At 33.2% G+C, this 18,486-nt stretch overlaps 2 protein-coding genes across 4 annotated transcripts; both read left to right on the top strand.

Moving 5' to 3' along the window:
- Positions 1 to 125: 125 nt before the first annotated feature.
- On the top strand, positions 126 to 10,816 carry LOC111700602 (uncharacterized). The gene is made up of 15 exons (XM_023471574.1): positions 126 to 211; positions 580 to 660; positions 1,430 to 1,522; positions 1,816 to 1,884; positions 2,367 to 2,440; positions 2,631 to 2,737; positions 3,064 to 3,089; positions 3,320 to 3,376; positions 3,733 to 3,799; positions 4,213 to 4,313; positions 4,709 to 4,747; positions 6,040 to 6,108; positions 6,435 to 6,536; positions 7,419 to 7,672; positions 8,397 to 10,816. Exons 1-15 carry the CDS (start codon positions 126 to 128, stop codon positions 9,023 to 9,025), a joined length of 1,854 nt encoding a protein of 617 aa, XP_023327342.1. The 3' UTR covers positions 9,026 to 10,816.
- Positions 10,817 to 10,966: 150 nt separating this feature from the next.
- On the top strand, positions 10,967 to 17,589 carry LOC111700597 (U4/U6 small nuclear ribonucleoprotein Prp4). 3 transcript variants are annotated; one of them, XM_023471568.1, is made up of 13 exons: positions 10,967 to 11,305; positions 12,066 to 12,262; positions 12,537 to 12,594; positions 12,951 to 13,023; positions 13,118 to 13,260; positions 13,516 to 13,638; positions 13,948 to 14,113; positions 14,616 to 14,737; positions 15,001 to 15,042; positions 15,428 to 15,526; positions 16,096 to 16,181; positions 16,797 to 16,911; positions 17,195 to 17,589. In XM_023471568.1, exons 1-13 carry the CDS (start codon positions 11,183 to 11,185, stop codon positions 17,339 to 17,341), a joined length of 1,494 nt encoding a protein of 497 aa, XP_023327336.1. In that variant the 5' UTR covers positions 10,967 to 11,182; the 3' UTR covers positions 17,342 to 17,589. The 3 variants fall into 3 exon arrangements, with proteins under 3 accessions (XP_023327336.1, XP_023327338.1, XP_023327337.1); XM_023471569.1 differs by having other exon boundaries at positions 11,303 to 11,387; XM_023471570.1 differs by lacking the exons at positions 16,096 to 16,181; positions 16,797 to 16,911; positions 17,195 to 17,589 and adding an exon at positions 15,964 to 16,089.
- The last annotated feature ends 897 nt before the right edge of the window (positions 17,590 to 18,486 follow it).

Raw genomic sequence — 18,486 nt, 5'->3', positions numbered from 1 at the left:
CAAGGCATTTGACAAGGTGCCTATAAATCGTCTTCTGGATAAAATCAAGGCTCACAATATCAGGGGCAACGTCCACAAATGGATCACAGAGTGGCTGAGTGGAAGGATGCAACGTACGGTTCTAAATGGGTCATTCTCTGAATGGTGTGAAGTCCTGTCAGGGGTACCCCAGGGGTCGGTACTGGGCCCCTGGGGAATGTTACTTAAGAAGGCAAGTTTTTTTCATACCTTTTACCCAACAAATCATTTATTTTCCACAATTCAGCGTAAATAACACCTGAAAGTGTAACTACTGGAGGGAAAAATGATTTTCTTTAAAGGGATGGGGGGGAAATTTTTTAGAAGAAAACCACCCCTGTAGTTGATTGATTGACAGGTTTGATATTATATAATAACACATTAATTATATGCTTGATATCTTTAATGTTTAATTGTGCCTGAATCCCGTGTGTGCAAACAAATTTATGACTGTGTTTTTTTTCCCATGACTTGAAAATTAATGTTTTGATGAATTAGTTATTATATATTGGAGGACCAATTGATTAATTAATTGATTGGATTAATTTGGTTTGTATCTAGACATGAGTTGCTCCGCCTATTCCCTGACCAGGGTAGTTGTCCCTCCTATCAGGATAAGATAGATCTCTCAGACCATATCAAGTAAGTGAAGGAAGCCCCCTGATTATATAACACTTGAGGGTTCAAGTTCCGACAGTGGTCTGTGCTCTTCTAAGAGAAGGGGGTGAGATGGGGTTACAGATCTATAGTTCAAGTTCCGTCAGTGGTCTAAAGCCTTATCCTTATACATAAGATTTAAAACTAGCTTACTCAAGATATTTACTAAAATTTGCTTTTGTACAGATGCATGAAAACGACTTTTGTGATATTATTGAAATAGCTCGAAATTACAATTTACATGGTCCTGTACTATTTTTTCATGTTATGTCTTTATATTTTCATAAATCATTCCTTTCTTATTTTCAATATTTACAAGTCCTCTCTCCCAAACTCTCAGCCGTCTGGTCAGTTTTGAGGTTTCCACAATTTTCTTTTATTCTAATTAAAACAAACACAATGATCCCCGTATGCAAAATTTCATTAAGATTGCTAATAAAATGAAGTAAATTGGTCTAAGAAACTCAAATCCTATATTAGTTATCCAGTTATTCTATACAAAATATTGCAGTTGAAATTTCGCCTTTATCTTGAAAAACAAAAAAGTTACACAGCCTTGGAAGTTTCCGAGGTCAGTCTGGAGACTGAAACTTTAGAGGCTCACACCTCACAAACCAGAAGTCACAGAGTACTCTAGTTTTAACTTTCTTTCTCTCTTACATAGCTTAATAAGATATTTTAATTTTATCCGAATCTATGATGATGACTTCCAGGGGATGGCTTAGTTGAAAAATAATAGTTCCTTATTCTCCAGTGCGTACAGTAGTTGGGAGAACCACTACACTATCCTGGAGAACGGATCCTTACTTATCGACCAGTATGGTTGGAGAGATCGTGGACAGTTCAGGTCATAGTTATTAATTTTTTATAAAAACTAGGGGTGTATTTTTTCTTATATCAACCTCCCCCCCCTCACTCCAACCTCTTATTAAAAGTCATTTTTTGCCCCAGAAATAATTTTTAGGTAGAAAGTATCAAAAAGGATTGAAAAACTTTCCTTTTGAGGTCCAATTTTTCGACCCAGATTATCCTTAATTAAACCTCTCCTCCCCCCCCCTGTTGTAATTCTGAAAAATTGTTCCAGACAAACTGGGTATATTTTTTCTCTTAAAAAATGAAAATAATATTTTATCTTGATAGGTGTTATGTGGATAATGGTGTTAGTAACTCTACTGAAACTATAAAACTCTCCCTCAATATTAAATACAGGTTCAATACACTGAATACTTATGTTTCCTTACGATGACGGAGACCGAAAGTAATGAATTTGAACCGGTAGAACCTAGTTCAGCGACGTAGCTAAATTCATTAAATTCGGTCCCGGGTTATTTTTAATCGCGTTTCTTAGAAAATGATTTTATGAAAATAAAAATGTTAGCAAATAAACAGATCATTTAATTCTTTGTTCATTTGTTTTATCCCTATAGTAGCAGGTAAAGTAAAGGGTCTAAAGCCATATTTAATTTCTTCAGCAAGAAACTCGATGTTTTAAGTTCTTATTCACAATTTTGGTCCCCGTATTAGAATGAAATGAATCGGACTGAAAATTCTCCATTAATTCGATGCTTTTAACAATCCTTTTTATTTTGACGCTTCTTAACATTTTGTATTTTAGCTTTGTGTTTATTCCAAATATTCTACGTTTTTTGTGATATAACGTCCCTGATATGATGTTAATTGTTTATTTTTAGGAACAATGTTTACTACATGTCCCTGGCTTATGGGTTTGCTGGGGCTGCAGCTTTTCTGGGTCTCACACTTCTAGGCAGCCTTTTCATTTATAGAAAAATTATATTAATTTTTAGATAGTTTAAAGCTCTTTTTATAAATTGGATATTTTCAGGTGCAATATTTTATTTTCAGAATATTTTTAGACAATTTATCCCCTCAGCATTATCAACAGTACTTAATAAACCTTCTAGATATATAGAGATAAATTAAATGGCTGTAACTAGGTAAACTGGTTCATTATATACTCTGGAACTACGGCTGCTGCCTATGCTGTAGATGCTGCAGCTGCTGTAAGGATCAGCTCCCACCTAAAACTAAAAAGTTAACAAAGGTAAAATCAGATTTTCATATTCATTGATCGATTGATTTAAAAAATATTACAGGAAGTTCTGTGTATATGGGAGCTTATGGGGGTTAAAGCTTTGAAGGCCAAGGCCCTTCATTTTAAGTCTTTGTTTTATGTACCATTCTTTTCTGTTAAATGGAACATCGATAAAAAAAAAATGTTGAATACCAAGAGTGCCCCTGGATATTAAATCTTCCTGTTCCCTTTGTGGGAATAAACAAAATGAATCAATTAGTCTAAAAAAAATTATAATAATGTTTTGTTTTTTGGGTTGATTGTTGATTGATTGTTTGATTAGTTGATTATTTTAGGTTGTGGATTCCATCGAGACATACAGGTTGATAGAGCAATAACATGATCATCTGTAACTATTAATCCCCACCCCAACCGCTCTCACCATTCTGCAATTACATGCTCTTGTTCTCCTCTTAATATTTTGTAAATGGCATTTAATTTGATTAAAAGACGATGACAAGCAGTGGCGGATATAAGGGGGGTTATTGGGGTTATTTACCCCCCCCCCTATCCCCCCCCCCCGGATCTATATTTCTATCACTTGTCATTAAGGATTCAGCAGTTAGAGAAACTACGAGAAAACTATAATCAGCAGAGTCAGAGAATCAGGGATTTATATTTAAACATAAGTATTAATATAAAAGTAATGCAAAGAAACACACAGTGCCATTATATCTTTATCCATAAAATTTACCTTAAACAATTTTAACATTAAAATTAAGAATTTGAATTTTATTTAAGAAGAAATCTAATTTTGAAAATTGTTTTTGGGAAACCAAATTAGCAACACTCAAAGAAATGTTTGTGCTGGATACGGATCCATTTCTTACAGGAATGGATCCTAAGCACTGTATAAATAATATAGTAGATCCTAGCGTTGTGTCTGTGTTTATTGAAGTGGAGAGGGAGCTGTAAGGTTTAATCTTGCTGTTCTCATGTTTAAATATATTGATTGATTGATCCAGGGATAATTGTACGTTGCAGATGGAGAAGGTTAGAGAGAACTATAACAATCAGGCAAAATCAATTAAGGTAACTTTTCATTTAATTATCAAAGTAAAGAAAGAGAAACCAGGGACCGAATTTAATGAACTGGAGAGGTCGCTACCTTTGGCCAGTTCAAATCCTCATGAACCTTTAACCTTGAATCGGCGATTCAAGAATTTAACCGGTAGTATGTAGTTCAGCGACCTTGTTTTATTCATTGAATTCGGGCCTTAAAGGATCAACCTTTATCTTAAGAATAAGATATTGACGATCAAATTATTGTGCGTCCTCGATAGCGCCTCTCAATAATGTGTCCTCTTTTGTAAGAAAATGTTGACAGATATGATGAGGGATGTGTACACTGTACACTAGTCTCATATTTCAAATGTTATTAAAGTTATGTTTTAAGTCGAGAATATAAGTCATATTTTTCCAGTTTTATCCCTCTATTTGTCTAGGATATAAAAACCTACGGATCTGCCCAGTGTACAGGAGTGAAGGATCAATATTTTGATCAAATCACAAAGATCCGCGAATATTCTTCCGGTCAGCTGGACAGGTCAGTGATATTCCACCGGTCAGCTGGACAGGTCAGTGATATTCCTCCAGTCAGCTGGACAGGTCAGTGATATTCCTCCGGTCAGCTGGACAGGTCAGTGATATTCCTCCGGTCAGCTGGACAGGTCAGTGATATTCCTCCGGTCAGCTGGACAGGTCAGTGATATTCCTCCGGTCAGCTGGACAGGTCAGTGATATTCCACCGGTCAGCTGGACAGGTCAGTGCTAAGGATAAATTCAACGAAACATTGATTCACCAGTTTCAAAATAACATCAAGCCTATGGCTCCATTTAAAAAAAAAATTTACTGTTTTATATCTTAATTTGTCTATTAAGATTTTGTGTGCATTGAATACATTTTTAAATCAACAATCATAACAATTGTAATTTCCCCAGGTGCCACGAAAACTACATATTCCAGAGGCAGAGACTGAGGTAGGATTTAAACATAACATTACAGCCAAATTATCGGAGAAACTAAAATAAAATATAGAACATATTATCTGAGAATAGAAAATAACATTTAGGACATATTATCTGAGAAAATAAAATAATATTTAGGACATATTATCTGAGAAAATAAAATAACATTTAGGACCTATTATCTGAGAAAATAAAATAACATATAGAACATATTATCTGAGAAAATAAAATAATATTTAGGACATATTATCTGAGAAAACAAAATAATATTTAGGATATATTATCTGAGAAAATAAAATAACATTTAGGACATATTATCTGATAAAATAAAATAACACATAGGACATTTTATCTGAGAAAATAAAATAACATATAGAACATATTATCTGAGAAAAAAAAAAATAACATATAGGACATATTATCTGAGAAAATAAAATAATATATAGAACATATTATCTGAGAAAAAAAAATAATATTTAGGACATATTTTCTGAGTAAATAAAATACTATTTAGGACATATTATCTGAGAAAAAAAAAATAATATTTAGGACATATTATCTGAGAAAATGAAATAAAATTTAGAACATATCATCTGAGAAAATAAATTAAAATTAGGACATATTATCTGAGAAAATAAATTAAAATTAGGACATATTATTTGAGAAAATAAAATAACATTTAGGCCAAATTATCGGAGAAAATAAAATAAAATTTTAGGACATATTATCCGAGATAATAAAATAACAAAAAATAGCTAAGTTAATAACGGGAATAAAAGACAAAAGACAATCAAACAAAAAAAAATAACATTCTACCTTGGTTAAAAGTACTTGCGCCAAAAATCTTGAAAAATAATGATTGATTTTAATTTTTTTTTGCGCAGTTCACAAGAACACATTTGGCTCACACCTTTCCAGTCAAGATAGGGTTTTATTTTTTTTGTGTGTATTCTAGTCATGTTTATCTCAATAGTAACTGATATGATGGGCATATTTCAATTTTTGTGTGTATTCTAGTCATGTTTATCTCTATAGTAACTGATATGATGGGCATATTTCAATTTTTGTGAAAAAAAAATGAAAAAAGGTGAAAGTTTTAATCCATTGGCACATCCTGAAAAAAATTTTTAAGAATTTTTTAAAAATTGTTTTTGAAAATCTTGCAAAATTATGCAACATTCTGGCGACCTTGCATCTCGGTACCAAAAGTGACTCTAAAATTGAGCACACCGAGTGCATAGTCATTAATCATTAGTTAACTAGCTAGTGCATTTTTTATTATTAAGATTTTTTTCGTATTTTAGGAAATTTTCTGCTCAGAATTATTTAAAAATCCGCGAAACAAAGCAGTATACCCAGAAAACTTTGAACAGGTAATATTTAGTCCGTATTTAAATTAAATAAACAAACAAATTTGAGATCATTGAATTACCTTTTTAAAAATAATGTGTCATTGCATATAACAAATTTCTTTGTTCGATTTCGACGATGTTTTTTTTAAACAATTTTTTTCATAACAAGAAACATGCTTTTATTTAACGTTTTTAAAAAGTATTTGAAGACTGTGATTGTCCGTTCAGATGTTATCAGTCTGAAAACCAGAATATTCATCAACTCGAAAACCAGCATTCGTCATTCTCATTTTAACTCCAAATAGCCCAGGATTATTTAAAAATAAAAGAATATTTGTGATGTTCAGGGTTCTGGACAACATGCCGGCCTTGTACCTGGACTTATCCTCTTGCAGACAGGGATACGGGGACCAGGATCTCAGGGAGTGGCAGGAGGAGATGGATAAAAGGTGCATTAAAGGGACAGTTGAACGTAGTTTCAAGTAACCCTCCACTATACCTTTATCTGATCAACAATTAGAAAAGATTTCGTCCATTTTCTTTCTTTAAGATTGTTTCATTAATCCGAAAGTTACTTTTAAAGATAACAGAAATTACAAAGATTTAAAAATAGAAACAAGGGGAAAAATTTAAGGTACCTTTGTGAATGGGTATGTCACACTTTGTTTTATGGAGGTTTGCTTGATATTACGTCTTCACTCTACAGTTCCTTTAATAGTTAATTCCAAATAGATGGCAACGTAGAATTTGTTCACTCTTAGTACAGCTGTATTCTCACGTCACAAGTGTCAATTCAGTTTTTCTGTCCGACAAAATTATTAATAATAGTAATATTTTTAGAATTAAGTGCCTATCTTACAGTAAAATAAGTACAATTATTTTTCATCTTTATTTTCTGATTTTACACTTTTTTATTTAATCTTTGAAAACATGTCAACTAATGTGAGATAATTTCGTTCTCCTTGCTTTATTTCACACCTCGTGTATTATTGGTTAATTTCTCTGTTGCCAACTATTGTACTTGATAATTTATTAAAACCCAAATAGTGGGGATGGGGGGATGCAGTGGAACAAACTGAACCTTAAGATTTGATAAATCCTATTAAAAATGTTAAGATATTTAATATTATTGAGAGTTTTATGACTATGAAATAGTAAAATATAAGCTACACTTACTAATCTTGACAATTTATCTCATTTATATGACAATGAAAAATAATATTGGAAAGTTTTGATAATAATAATAATAGTGATAATAATAATAATAATGATAATAACAGGAATATTAGTTTCTCTTATATTGAGGATTTCTGAACTTTTAAACTATCTAGGGAGGCAGAGATGAAGGATATACTGGATATTGAGAAGAATATGAACCTGGGAGATATGGCGCTCAGTGACTCTCAGTCCCTCTACTACACCCCGACAGAAACACCCATGAGGGACCTCTCCCTCTCCCCGCTGAAGGACGGAGGGGAGATTGAGGTGGCGAGGTCCCCGGAGAAGAGTAAGAAGGGGCACAAGAGGATGGTCAGTAATATCAGCAATCTTCTCCCCTTCTGGTGGGGGAATCAGCAGGGAATAGGTGTGCTCAGTGTAAATTATATATTGGTTTATTCTTTTAATAATACCCTCTCCGGCCTTTTTTCACTATTATATAAAACTACAACAACTAAGTTACTCTTTTTAGGTCATCATATATAATTAATAGATTTTCCTATGCACATCGTGCTTACATTCTTGTCATTTTTAACGTTGAATAATATTTTACTGCAACTATTTTTAATATAAAAGGAGGAACAATTTATGAATTTGCAATTCGCAAAGTTTCATTTTTTATTTGTGGATTTTTAAAACCTAAATTTGTAAGGCAAAGTTTTTGAATTTCGAACGGCCAGGAACTTTTTCCTTTTTTGTGAGCCCTGACCGGTTCAGCAGTTTTGACGTTTAATAGGTGCAAATACAGGGTGTCCCACAAAACATGACAGTTGGTGAATAGTTTAGAATGTCTTTTTCCATAATTTGTTGAGTTGTTTGGTACCAAAGATCAATAAAAATATTATATGGGAGTCATGTTATATTAAAATTGATTTTAAAGTAAAAGATAATGAAGCAAAAGGTTGTTTTAACTAAAAATAACGATTTTTTAAATGTCATGTTTCGTGTGACACCCTGTAGTTAAACAGGCAACCTAATTATATTCACTTTTAATATTCCTGTACTTCTATCAATTTATCCATTTATTTATTAAATTGATTATCCTTGGTCCTTTTTTATGTATTTAATAATTTTTTTATTTATTTATTTAGTTGAAACCGTTGCTATAGTGGAGAACACCGGACGCCACGACGAACCCACAGAGATGGACAAACTCCTTCAAGAATCCATTCATGCCCAGAATGAAGACGACGGTAACGAAACCATCGTTGTCGAAATATTATCACACGAGTCTCAAGAAGACGACCAACCATCGCCAATACATTCCAGCGATAAGATGGAGATCTCCTTAGATTCCATAAAACAAGAATCTGACAAAATTTTAGCAGAAACTAATTTTCCTGAGAAAACCGCAATGTTAACAGCCAATGGAAATTGTCCCCCATTGCAGGATGTGGGAGAAATGGAAGGAAACAGCACTCCTAACCAGCTGGAAGATGTGAAAGAAATTACGGGAAATGTGCTTGAGGAAAAGAAGGAAGTGGCTGAAAATCAGCCATTGGAGCTTGAGACTAAACAAGAAATGGCGAGGAATTTTCCCGAGGATAAGCAAGAATTGGCGGGAATCATGAAAAACAGCCCAGAAAATGCAGAATATGTTAGCTGTGATCAATTAGAAGCAGGTCCTGAAGCATCAGGATCAAACAAGTTCACTCAGTTAGATGATATAAAGAAAAGCACTTGTAACGGTAGTTGTCATGATATAGAAAATGTTTCATGATTAACCGCCTGAATAGTCAGCACTATTTAGGTCGTATTCATTACAGCATAAAACTGATATCAAGTCAGATAAAAATAATGGACCACTTTTTAAAGTATAGATTTTCAATAATCATTGTTTTTATTGCACAGTTTTATCGTATTCCCCGCTCCTGTCTTCCCATAAATGTTCTTATTATTTATATTGTTTCCAAATAGCCAAGTTTTAAGATTAGAAAATCAGCGGAGTTTTCTAAGGTTTGTGATTTTAGTCATTCCGTCGCTTTCCCCGCACATACCGCTAAATTCCCAAAAATTACACTGTTAATTTAAAAGGGGTGTATATTTTCCAGAAAATCATTTTTTTTCACAAGATAGGTATGTTTGCGCTGAGCGGAATTTTATGAAAGGTTGGCAGAATTGGGGAACATAATTGAATTTTGGGGGAAAATAAAGAATTTATTTGAAAAAAATGATGAAAAACTCAATATTGACCCCTGTAATCTTGTCCTCAATATAACTACGAAGGGAAATATATTAACCCCTGTAATCTTGTCCTCAATATAACTACGAAATGAAATTTATTGACCCCTGAAATCTTGTCTTCAAGATAAATACGAAGGGAAATATATTGACCCCTGTAATCTTGTCCTCAATATAACTACGAAGGGAAATATATTGACCCCTGAAATCTTGTCTTCAGAATAAATACGAAGGAAAATATTTTGACCCCTGTAATCTTGTCCTCAAGATAACTACGAAGGGAAATATATTAACCCCTGTAATCTTGTCTTCAAGATAACTACGAAGGGAAATGAAATATCGACCCCTGTAATCTTGCTTCAATTTAACTATGAAGGGAAATATATTGACCCTTGTAATCTTGTCTTCAAGATCAATTCAAAGGGAAATATATTGACCCCTGTAATCTTGTCTTCAATATAACTACGAAGGGAAATATATTTACCACTGTAATCTTGTCTTCAATATAACTACGAAGGGAAATATATTGACCCCTGAAATCTTGTCTTCAATATAACTACGAAGGGGAATATATTGACCCCTGTAATCTTGTCTTCAAGATAAATACGAAGCGAAATATATTGACCCCTGTAATCTTGTCTTCAATATAACTACGAAGGGAAATATATTGACCCCTGTAATCTTGTCCTCAAGATAACTACGAAGGGAATTATATTAACCCCTGTAATCTTGTCTTCAAGATAACTACGAAGGGAAATGAAATATCGACCCCTGTAATCTTTTCTTCAAGATAACTACGAAGGTAAATATTTTAACCCCTGTAATCTTGTCTTCAATATAAATACGAAGTGAAATATATTGACCCCTGTAATCTTGTCTTCAATATAACTACGCAGGGAAATATATTGACCCCTGTAATCTTGTCTTCAATATAACTACGAAGGGAAATGAAATATCGATCAGTTGTGATAATCTTATTAGAGTAAAAAATAATGCGTAAAGAAAATTTAAATAATTGTTAACTCACGCTGCTTCTTGAACTAAAAATTTCCCTTTTCTCCTAGAAACCTATTAATTCCAATTCATTACAAAACTGCAAACTTTTTGTGTCTAAACCATTCTCAGCATTTCCCAGTTCATTTCATAAAAGTACATGTTGTAAATTTGTGTATTAAATGTCGAGTTTATTTGTTTCAACGTTCTAGTTAAGTGCAAATTGTTAACGCGTACTTAAAAAGTTGTACTTGTTATTATAGATACATATATCACTAGTTTTAAGTTCTATTTCGGGAATAATAGAAATACAGAAAAATTATTTGAAAAAGAAGTTTAAAAAAAACTGATCGCAATAGCTAACACATTTAAAATAATCTGTTAATCTGTGAATAAACAGAAAAATAACTTTAATTCATCGGAAGTAATGTTTACAAAAAATATAAAATAATAAAGTTTCGCGAAAGATTAAAAACATTTTAACAAGGGTATACATTTTCTTGAAAAAGCATCCCTTTTTCTCATCATTTTGATGTCCAATTTTCCATCCCCCCCCCCTTGAATCTATATAACCCCAAATAAAAGTCCACATTCCTATGGGTTATTTTTAGGATTATTATTATTATTACTAACAAAGAAAAGTGAAATATATATGTTTTAAATCTTGTTAAAAAGTACCAATTGTAAAGAGAACTATCTAATCATGCAAAATTTCAGACCGAAAATGTCTGACGATGAGGATATTCAGTACATCAAGCGGAAGAAAGTGGTTCATTTCGGAACCCTCAGCGAGAACAGAGGAGAGTCGTCAGTTGAAAATATACAGGTAGAGACCATGTGACGCTACTAGCCTCTACCCCGGGCTCCTCAGCGAGAACAGAGGAGAGTCGTCAGTTGAAAATATACAGGTAGAGACCATGTGACGCTACTAGCCTCTACCCCGGGCTCCTCAGCCATTTCAGCTGAATTTCAGATTAACGAGGTTATACGGCTAGCACGTTGAAGTCACTTTGTTTCCCTCCTAACAACTACAAACAAACTTAACAATGAATATTCGTCTCAAACTCTGATTTTTAAATACTTAATATCTTTGCATCCTAATACTGTCGACCTGTTAAACTACCAACTTTTGTGAGAGCAAATAGTTAATGTTGTGAATATCTAAGTTTTTCGCCATCTTTTTGCATAGATTTAGGGATAAAAAATGTTATTATATCTTGTTATTACGCTCATTAATCAACCACCATTACTCTTAGAAAGATCATTTTAGGTATTTTATCGAGTAGTAATCAAGCCGAGGCTAGTTCTTATCATTTCTTTGAAACTTTATTTACCAGCATCTTTATTAAAATAAGAACTGGGGTATCAATCTACTGTTATAGTAGTCCACTGTGCTTTTTGATAAAAATTTAGCTGTTTGAGGAAGTGTTAATTCAGTTCCTTTATTTTTAAAGGTGTGAAAAATTCTGAAGAATGGCATTTTGTGATTGTGTAGACTCTACACACTGTAGAGTGTACCTTCACTTGGACCCTTTGAAATATCTGAAATATCCATGGAACAAAATATAAAGCTGATATTATTCTAGATATCTTCCGAGTATATTGAGATGGACAAGGACGTGTTGTCCAGCGACAAGCAGGAGATGCTGGAGGAGTTTGAGCGCAGGCGCCGCGTCCGCGCCATAACGGTGTCCACTAACGACTCCGAGGTGAAGTCCGAGCTGCGGCTACTGGGGGAACCTATCTGCTTGTTCGGGGAGGGTCCAGCTGACAGGAGAAACAGGTAAAAAACGAGATTAAAGAGACTGTTGTCGACTTTTTATTTAATCTTTATTTTTTATAAAACCTAAAAATAGTAAAAAAAATGCCGAGATGTTTCGCCCTAATTCTCTATCAAAAGAGTTCAAGGTCAGAAACAAAAGTTTTGGTTGTGTTAACTATAAATGTGTAAACAAAGATTTTTTCCCCCATTTTCATTCTAAAATTAAAAATTCGTATCATTTTTAATTACAACAAATTATTTCTTGAATGTTACATTATCTTCAATATCTTTTTAGATTGCGTGAATTGATAGGGAAGATTGGTGCTGATGTTCTTCAAAAGAAGAAAATGCAGGTAAAGTAGTTGGTCATTAGTTGGTCGATAGATGGTAATTTGTTGGGGTTATATGGTCATTTGTTGGTCGTTGGATGCTTGTTGGATGGTCTTTGAATGTTCGTTGGATGGTCGTTGAATGGTCTTTGGATAATCATTTAAACTACATACAACCAAAGTTAATGTTCACAGGGGTGTATGTAATCTTGAAAAACCTTTTTCTCCTCTTTTCCCCAAAAAGTGTGTTTGCGCTTAGCGCTAAACCTTTTTAAAGGATTCATTTATGTATTTTTGGGTAAAGAATTTGTCCCCAGAGCATTAAAAATTATTCTTGGGAAAACAAACCCCTAAATGTTTATTAATTAGTTTTTTTTCAGTCTGAAGTAGTAGAAGAAAAGAAAGATGATGAATCTACTTGGTATCACGAAGGGCCCGAATCTCTCAAAATAGGTTATTTTTTGAAATTAAAATTATCAGAATTTTTGACGATGAAGAATGAAAATACATAACGTTCTTCAAAAAAAAATTGTTAATTTTTTTTAAGCACGTGAATGGTTGGCAAGCTACAGTATACCACGAGCTGTTGCGCGCTTAAGTCGTCTTCGCGAAGAATCCGATTTGCCAGAGAAAACAAAGATGGCGAAGAAGCAAGAAATTCAGAAGAAAATGAAAAGTTTAGACGTCGAGGTATTGTATAACATTTTATTTTGTTAAATTTGGTTAAATGATCAAGAATTTTTCAACCGTTTTTACCGAAAAGAAAACTTTAGTTTATATAGAAAGAATATGTGTAACAAAGAATAAACTTAAGAAGATTGAAAAAGAAGAAAACATATTTTGAATTAAAGTCTTAAAATATGAAGCCTACTCATCAAAATAAATGAAATAGACAATCCCGGGGGCCTGCTTTACATCGATTGATTGATTGATTTATTATATTAGGCCAGCCAGATAGTGGATACCCGTCCTGTATCCTGGTGTCAGTTTAGTCCTGACTCCAAAATGCTGGTGACTGGTAGCTGGTCTGGGGTCTGTAAACTCTGGAGTGTACCTGACTGCAAGGAGGTCAGTACAGTACATGAAGCCGGGTGTTCACTGTACAACTGTCTATAGGGAGTACATGATGACTCCTACTTATAAATCTCATTAATTTTTATTTAAACATGTTGTACAATTGTTTTTTGGGGGGTTAGGGGAACGTAAGGGGATGCCAGGTTGGCAATTTTCATACAATGTTCATAATGTTTTTTTAATTCAAGATTTCTTTAAATAAGATCAACTTTCTTCATTTCTTGTGTATTTGTTATTTATAAAATTACAACTTCAAGAAATCTTGATAAAGTCTAAAATCATTATAAAAAAATTGTGATCTAGATCCGACCACTACGTGGACATACAACCCACGTGGGATCTGTCGTCTTCAATCCTAAATCTACTCTCGGTCTGGATCCTGCAGAACCCAACCTGGCATCCTGCGCAGCTGATGGTTCCGTCAAACTCTGGAGTTTAGACTCAGAGGAACCGGTAGCAGACATTGAAGGTCAATTTGATTTTAAAATCGAATTCTTATCATTATTATTACTGTACAGTTTCTTATGCTGAAGGGATCATTGTTAACAGAATTCAGAAAACAATTTGTTTTTTGGATTTTATTTGAAATGTTTTCATTAAGTGATATCTTTAATCATTTTTTTTCTACGGAAATCCATAATAGGTTTTATCTAAAATCATTTTAAATCTGTACACTGGTACAATGTACAGTGTTTGTTACAGAAGATGAGACTGAAGAGAGAGAATTCATAGCTCCCTGTAACTGTATGGGCATTCTTATTTTTGTCAAATTATAAATTATAATAGAAAAAGACTATACACGCAAGGAAAAAGACCCCTTCAGAACTTAACATTCAAAGAGTTTCAGCTCGACCTTAAAGTCTCATAGAACCTAAATTGTAGTTGGAAAATTCTAAATGTACTTATATAAACTTGACATACTTAATGTTGGCAAAATAATTTCCAAGTTGACCCCAAATTTAACTGTTAAGGTCATGATGCGCGAGTATCTAGATGTGCATATCATCCTAGCGGTCGGTTTCTTGGAACAGCAGTCTGGGACAACTCATGGAGACTTTGGGACTTAGAACAGCTTACAGAAGTTCAACATCAGGAAAACACTTTTAAATGACTTATCAGAAGACTTTAAGCCCTTAAAGGGACCTATCGAATTAAGTAATTTCTAGTGACCCTGCATTAAAAGATTTCCCAATATGCCGACTCACAGAAATACCCGTTGAAAAGTAGTGTAACGGCAAAATCATTCAATGTGAAAACTGATGAACTCTGGTTTCTGTTGAAAGTGTAACTTTTGATTTTAAATAAATATCAAAAGCTTAAACTTGAAGATGGGTTTTTTAAAACTGTTGATGATAGGAGGGGCATAGTAAAGAGGTTTACTGCCTTGCTTTTCAACAGGTTGGTTCTTATTGGTTAACTTTTAGTTATTGTTTTTTACCGATGGTTTTTGTGTATTCACTTTTTCTCTCTAATCTAACAAAACTGGTTCTATAATATCAGGCTCAAAGTTCTCTCTTTTTTGTTACGCTTCTTTTATTTTTGTATCCTTCTTTATAATTTTTTTTATCTCTTTTTTCATATTTTGCATACAATTCATTTTCTTTTCTCTACTCCTCTTTACAACATATTTGTACATTCATTCATTGATTGTTGGTTGATTCATTGATAAATTGTTCAATTAAACAATTCATTGATCGATTAATTGTTAGATTTTATCAACTAATTGATTAATTGATTGAATGATTTAATGATAGATTGTATAAGTAATTGGTTAATTGATTAGGATGGATCTCTGTGCTGTAGTGGAGGTCTGGATAGTTTTGGTAGAGTTTGGGATCTACGGACAGGACAATGTATCATGTTCTTGGAGGGACATCTCAAGGTAACATTTAGGATTCTAAACAACTATAAAAAATGATTATTTTCTGTTCAGGGTATAACAGAGGTTGACTGATAACCTAATTATTCCATATTCAGGGTATAACAGGGGTTGACTGATAACCTAATCATTCCATTCTTCCCTGCGCCCATCTTCTAAATTAATTGTGAACATGTTCTCTTTGTGTACATCGTAAAACAAAACAAAAATAATTCGCGGATTTTCACAAAAAATTTCGTGGATTTTCAACATTTTCAAAAATATAATGAAGATCGAATTTTGAAATTTTGATCATTCTTAAACCTTCCCTAGGGTCCCTAGATGTCCCACAAATAATTTGGGCGCGATCGGTTCAGCCGTTTTGAAGTTTATTGGATACAAACAAACAAACAAACAATCAAACAGACAGACAGACAAGCCAAATTTATATACAGATTCAGGGTATAACAGGGGTTGACTGGTCTCCTAATTATTCTATATTCAGGGTATAACAGGGGTGGACTGGTCTCCTAATTATTCCATATTCAGGGTATAACAGGGGTGGACTGGTCTCCTAATTATTCTATATTCAGGGTATAACAGGGGTTGACTGGTCTCCTAACGGATATAATATTGTGACCTGTAGTCAGGATAATTCATGTAAAATCTGGGATTTAAGGTAATATTTCAAGTTGATTTTAAAGAAACTGTAGACGTAATTTCAAGTAGCCTTCCATGCATAGAATGGCAAGGTCTGGTATACGATAGTGCCCAGTCCTTTTAAAGCTTTGTCTGATCAAGAATGAAGTAGATTTTCATCTTTAACTTTTTAAAAAATCTATAGTTTATTTTGCCTAAGTGCAATTCTAGTTTCTACTCTAGTTACTAAGAGAGGATATTATCAGAATTAAACACATAAACGACATTGTCTTCTAAATGATTGTTCAGATAAAGATTTAAAGGGAACCGTTGTGAATCTGGAATGCCTTTTTTTAAATGGAGATTACTTGAGTTGAAATTTCTATGACAGTCCCTTGAAAATAATTTAAGTGGTAAGAGATCGATAAATTACTGGTAACCAGGCTATACGTTTTTTCTTAAATCGAACTCTTATTTGCAGTTAATGTGGATGTTGATGATGTAGTTGATGTAGTTGATGTAGTTGATGCCGTTGATACTATTGATGCTGTTGATGCTGGATGATGCTGATGCTGATGCTGATGTTGGTCTTGGTCTTGGTCTTGGTGTTGCTGTTTATACTTTATCTTTTTTGTTCTTGATCCTTGATGTTTAGAAAGAGAAATATTGAGTACACTATCCCAGCACACACTAAACTGGTGTCTAATGTGAGGTTTGAGAAGAATACTGGGGAATATCTAGTCTCTAGTAGTTATGATGGAACTGCCAAGGTAAACGTTTCAGAATGTTTATGTTTTGATAAATATTTAAAAACTGAACCAAATCTAAATAACTGTTCCTGGGTTTAATAAGAGGGTCAACCGGAACTTCTTAAAATTTCCATTTTTTCTATATTCATGTGGATCTGTATTCTGGACCGAGTCCTAGTCAATTCTGGAAGATCAAATAATTTGAGTTTAAAATATCAAAGTTTTACACTATCCAGTTGCAGAGATTTTGGGTTTAACAAATCTGAGTTTGTGACAAAAACTCATTTCCTTTTCTACTTTGTAGGTTTGGGCCAGTAAGACCTGGTTACCCCTGGCTACCTTGAGGGGGCATGATAACAAATTGTCTGGCTGTGATGTATCTCCTGATGGTTCCATGATCGCTACCTGCTCATTTGACAGAACATTTAAACTGTGGAACTTCCAGCATTGAAATCTCCACGAAATATTGTTAACTCCCACACTTGTGAAAGAAACATAATTAAAGAATAAAAAATTCAAAAAGTTGAAGAAAGATATTTGTCCAGTTACAAGCTTCTGTTATGATGTTGAGCTTTATGCCTGCTAGATTTTCAAAAGCACTGGCTTTGTTTCTTCCTGTTTATCTGTCAACACAGTTTTACCTGGATTACTGAATTATTGTTTACGCCATTATTTTTCATTTATTTACATATTTTTAGATGAAATGCTAAGACATTATGAGTTGCAACTCTTCAAATATGCCTTGAACGTGAAATAAAGAATTTTTTATTGAATTAAAACAAATGGGACTCAAGAATGACAGTCTACAGTCTACAGCCTTCTCCTTCATTGACTCCTGAGTGTGTGCGTCCAACCACAAACCCTTTAAAATTCTTGATGAAGTTGTTCCTGCTTAAATCATAAATAATAAGAGCGCAGTACAGTTTGATCTCCTGTATTCTATAGCGAAACATGTAAATACCTAACTTACTAATTACAGTAAGTTAATGAATAATAGCAATAGGTTTAATGCTGTATTTTTTATGAGTTCTTATTAAGTATTGGGTAAATCCTGTAGCTTGTGAAGTGTAAAGTGCAGACGTACAGGAGCATATCAATCTGTGTATAAAATATCCTTTTTCTATATTTAGTCGGTTTAGTGTACTGTACTATTAAACTGTAATCTAATCAGTGAACTATTAAATATGTATTAAATAGAATGTTTTTGTAATGTTATTAATGTATTTGAATATTTCTATTTGTCTTGGGTTTTCCTGCAACTGCAAGCTAAAATTTAGGTTAATATCAGGGGTATTCTTTCAGTAGCTCTTAATGTTTGTTAATTATTTATGAAATATGTCCTCCTATAATCGGCATTTTAAATTTGTTTTTCATTTGAAATCTGATCTATTCCTTTCTCTTTTTTACTCCCATTATTAGCTTTGCTGATATAAATTTTACATTAACAGTCAACTTGTCATTTGAAATAAAAATAAAGCTAATACTTGCTAAAAAATGCACAGAATATGAACATTATATTATTGAATGAATTTAAATGTTATTTCATCTCATTAAACACAGATCTGAAGAAAATTATTTAAATCCTCAAGTATTTCA

The sequence above is a fragment of the Eurytemora carolleeae genome, unplaced genomic scaffold (genome assembly GCF_000591075.1).
Source record: "Eurytemora carolleeae unplaced genomic scaffold, Eaff_2.0 scaffold252, whole genome shotgun sequence".
Classification (NCBI taxonomy): domain Eukaryota; kingdom Metazoa; phylum Arthropoda; class Copepoda; order Calanoida; family Temoridae; genus Eurytemora; species Eurytemora carolleeae.
This window is presented reverse-complemented; position numbering and strand designations above follow the sequence as displayed.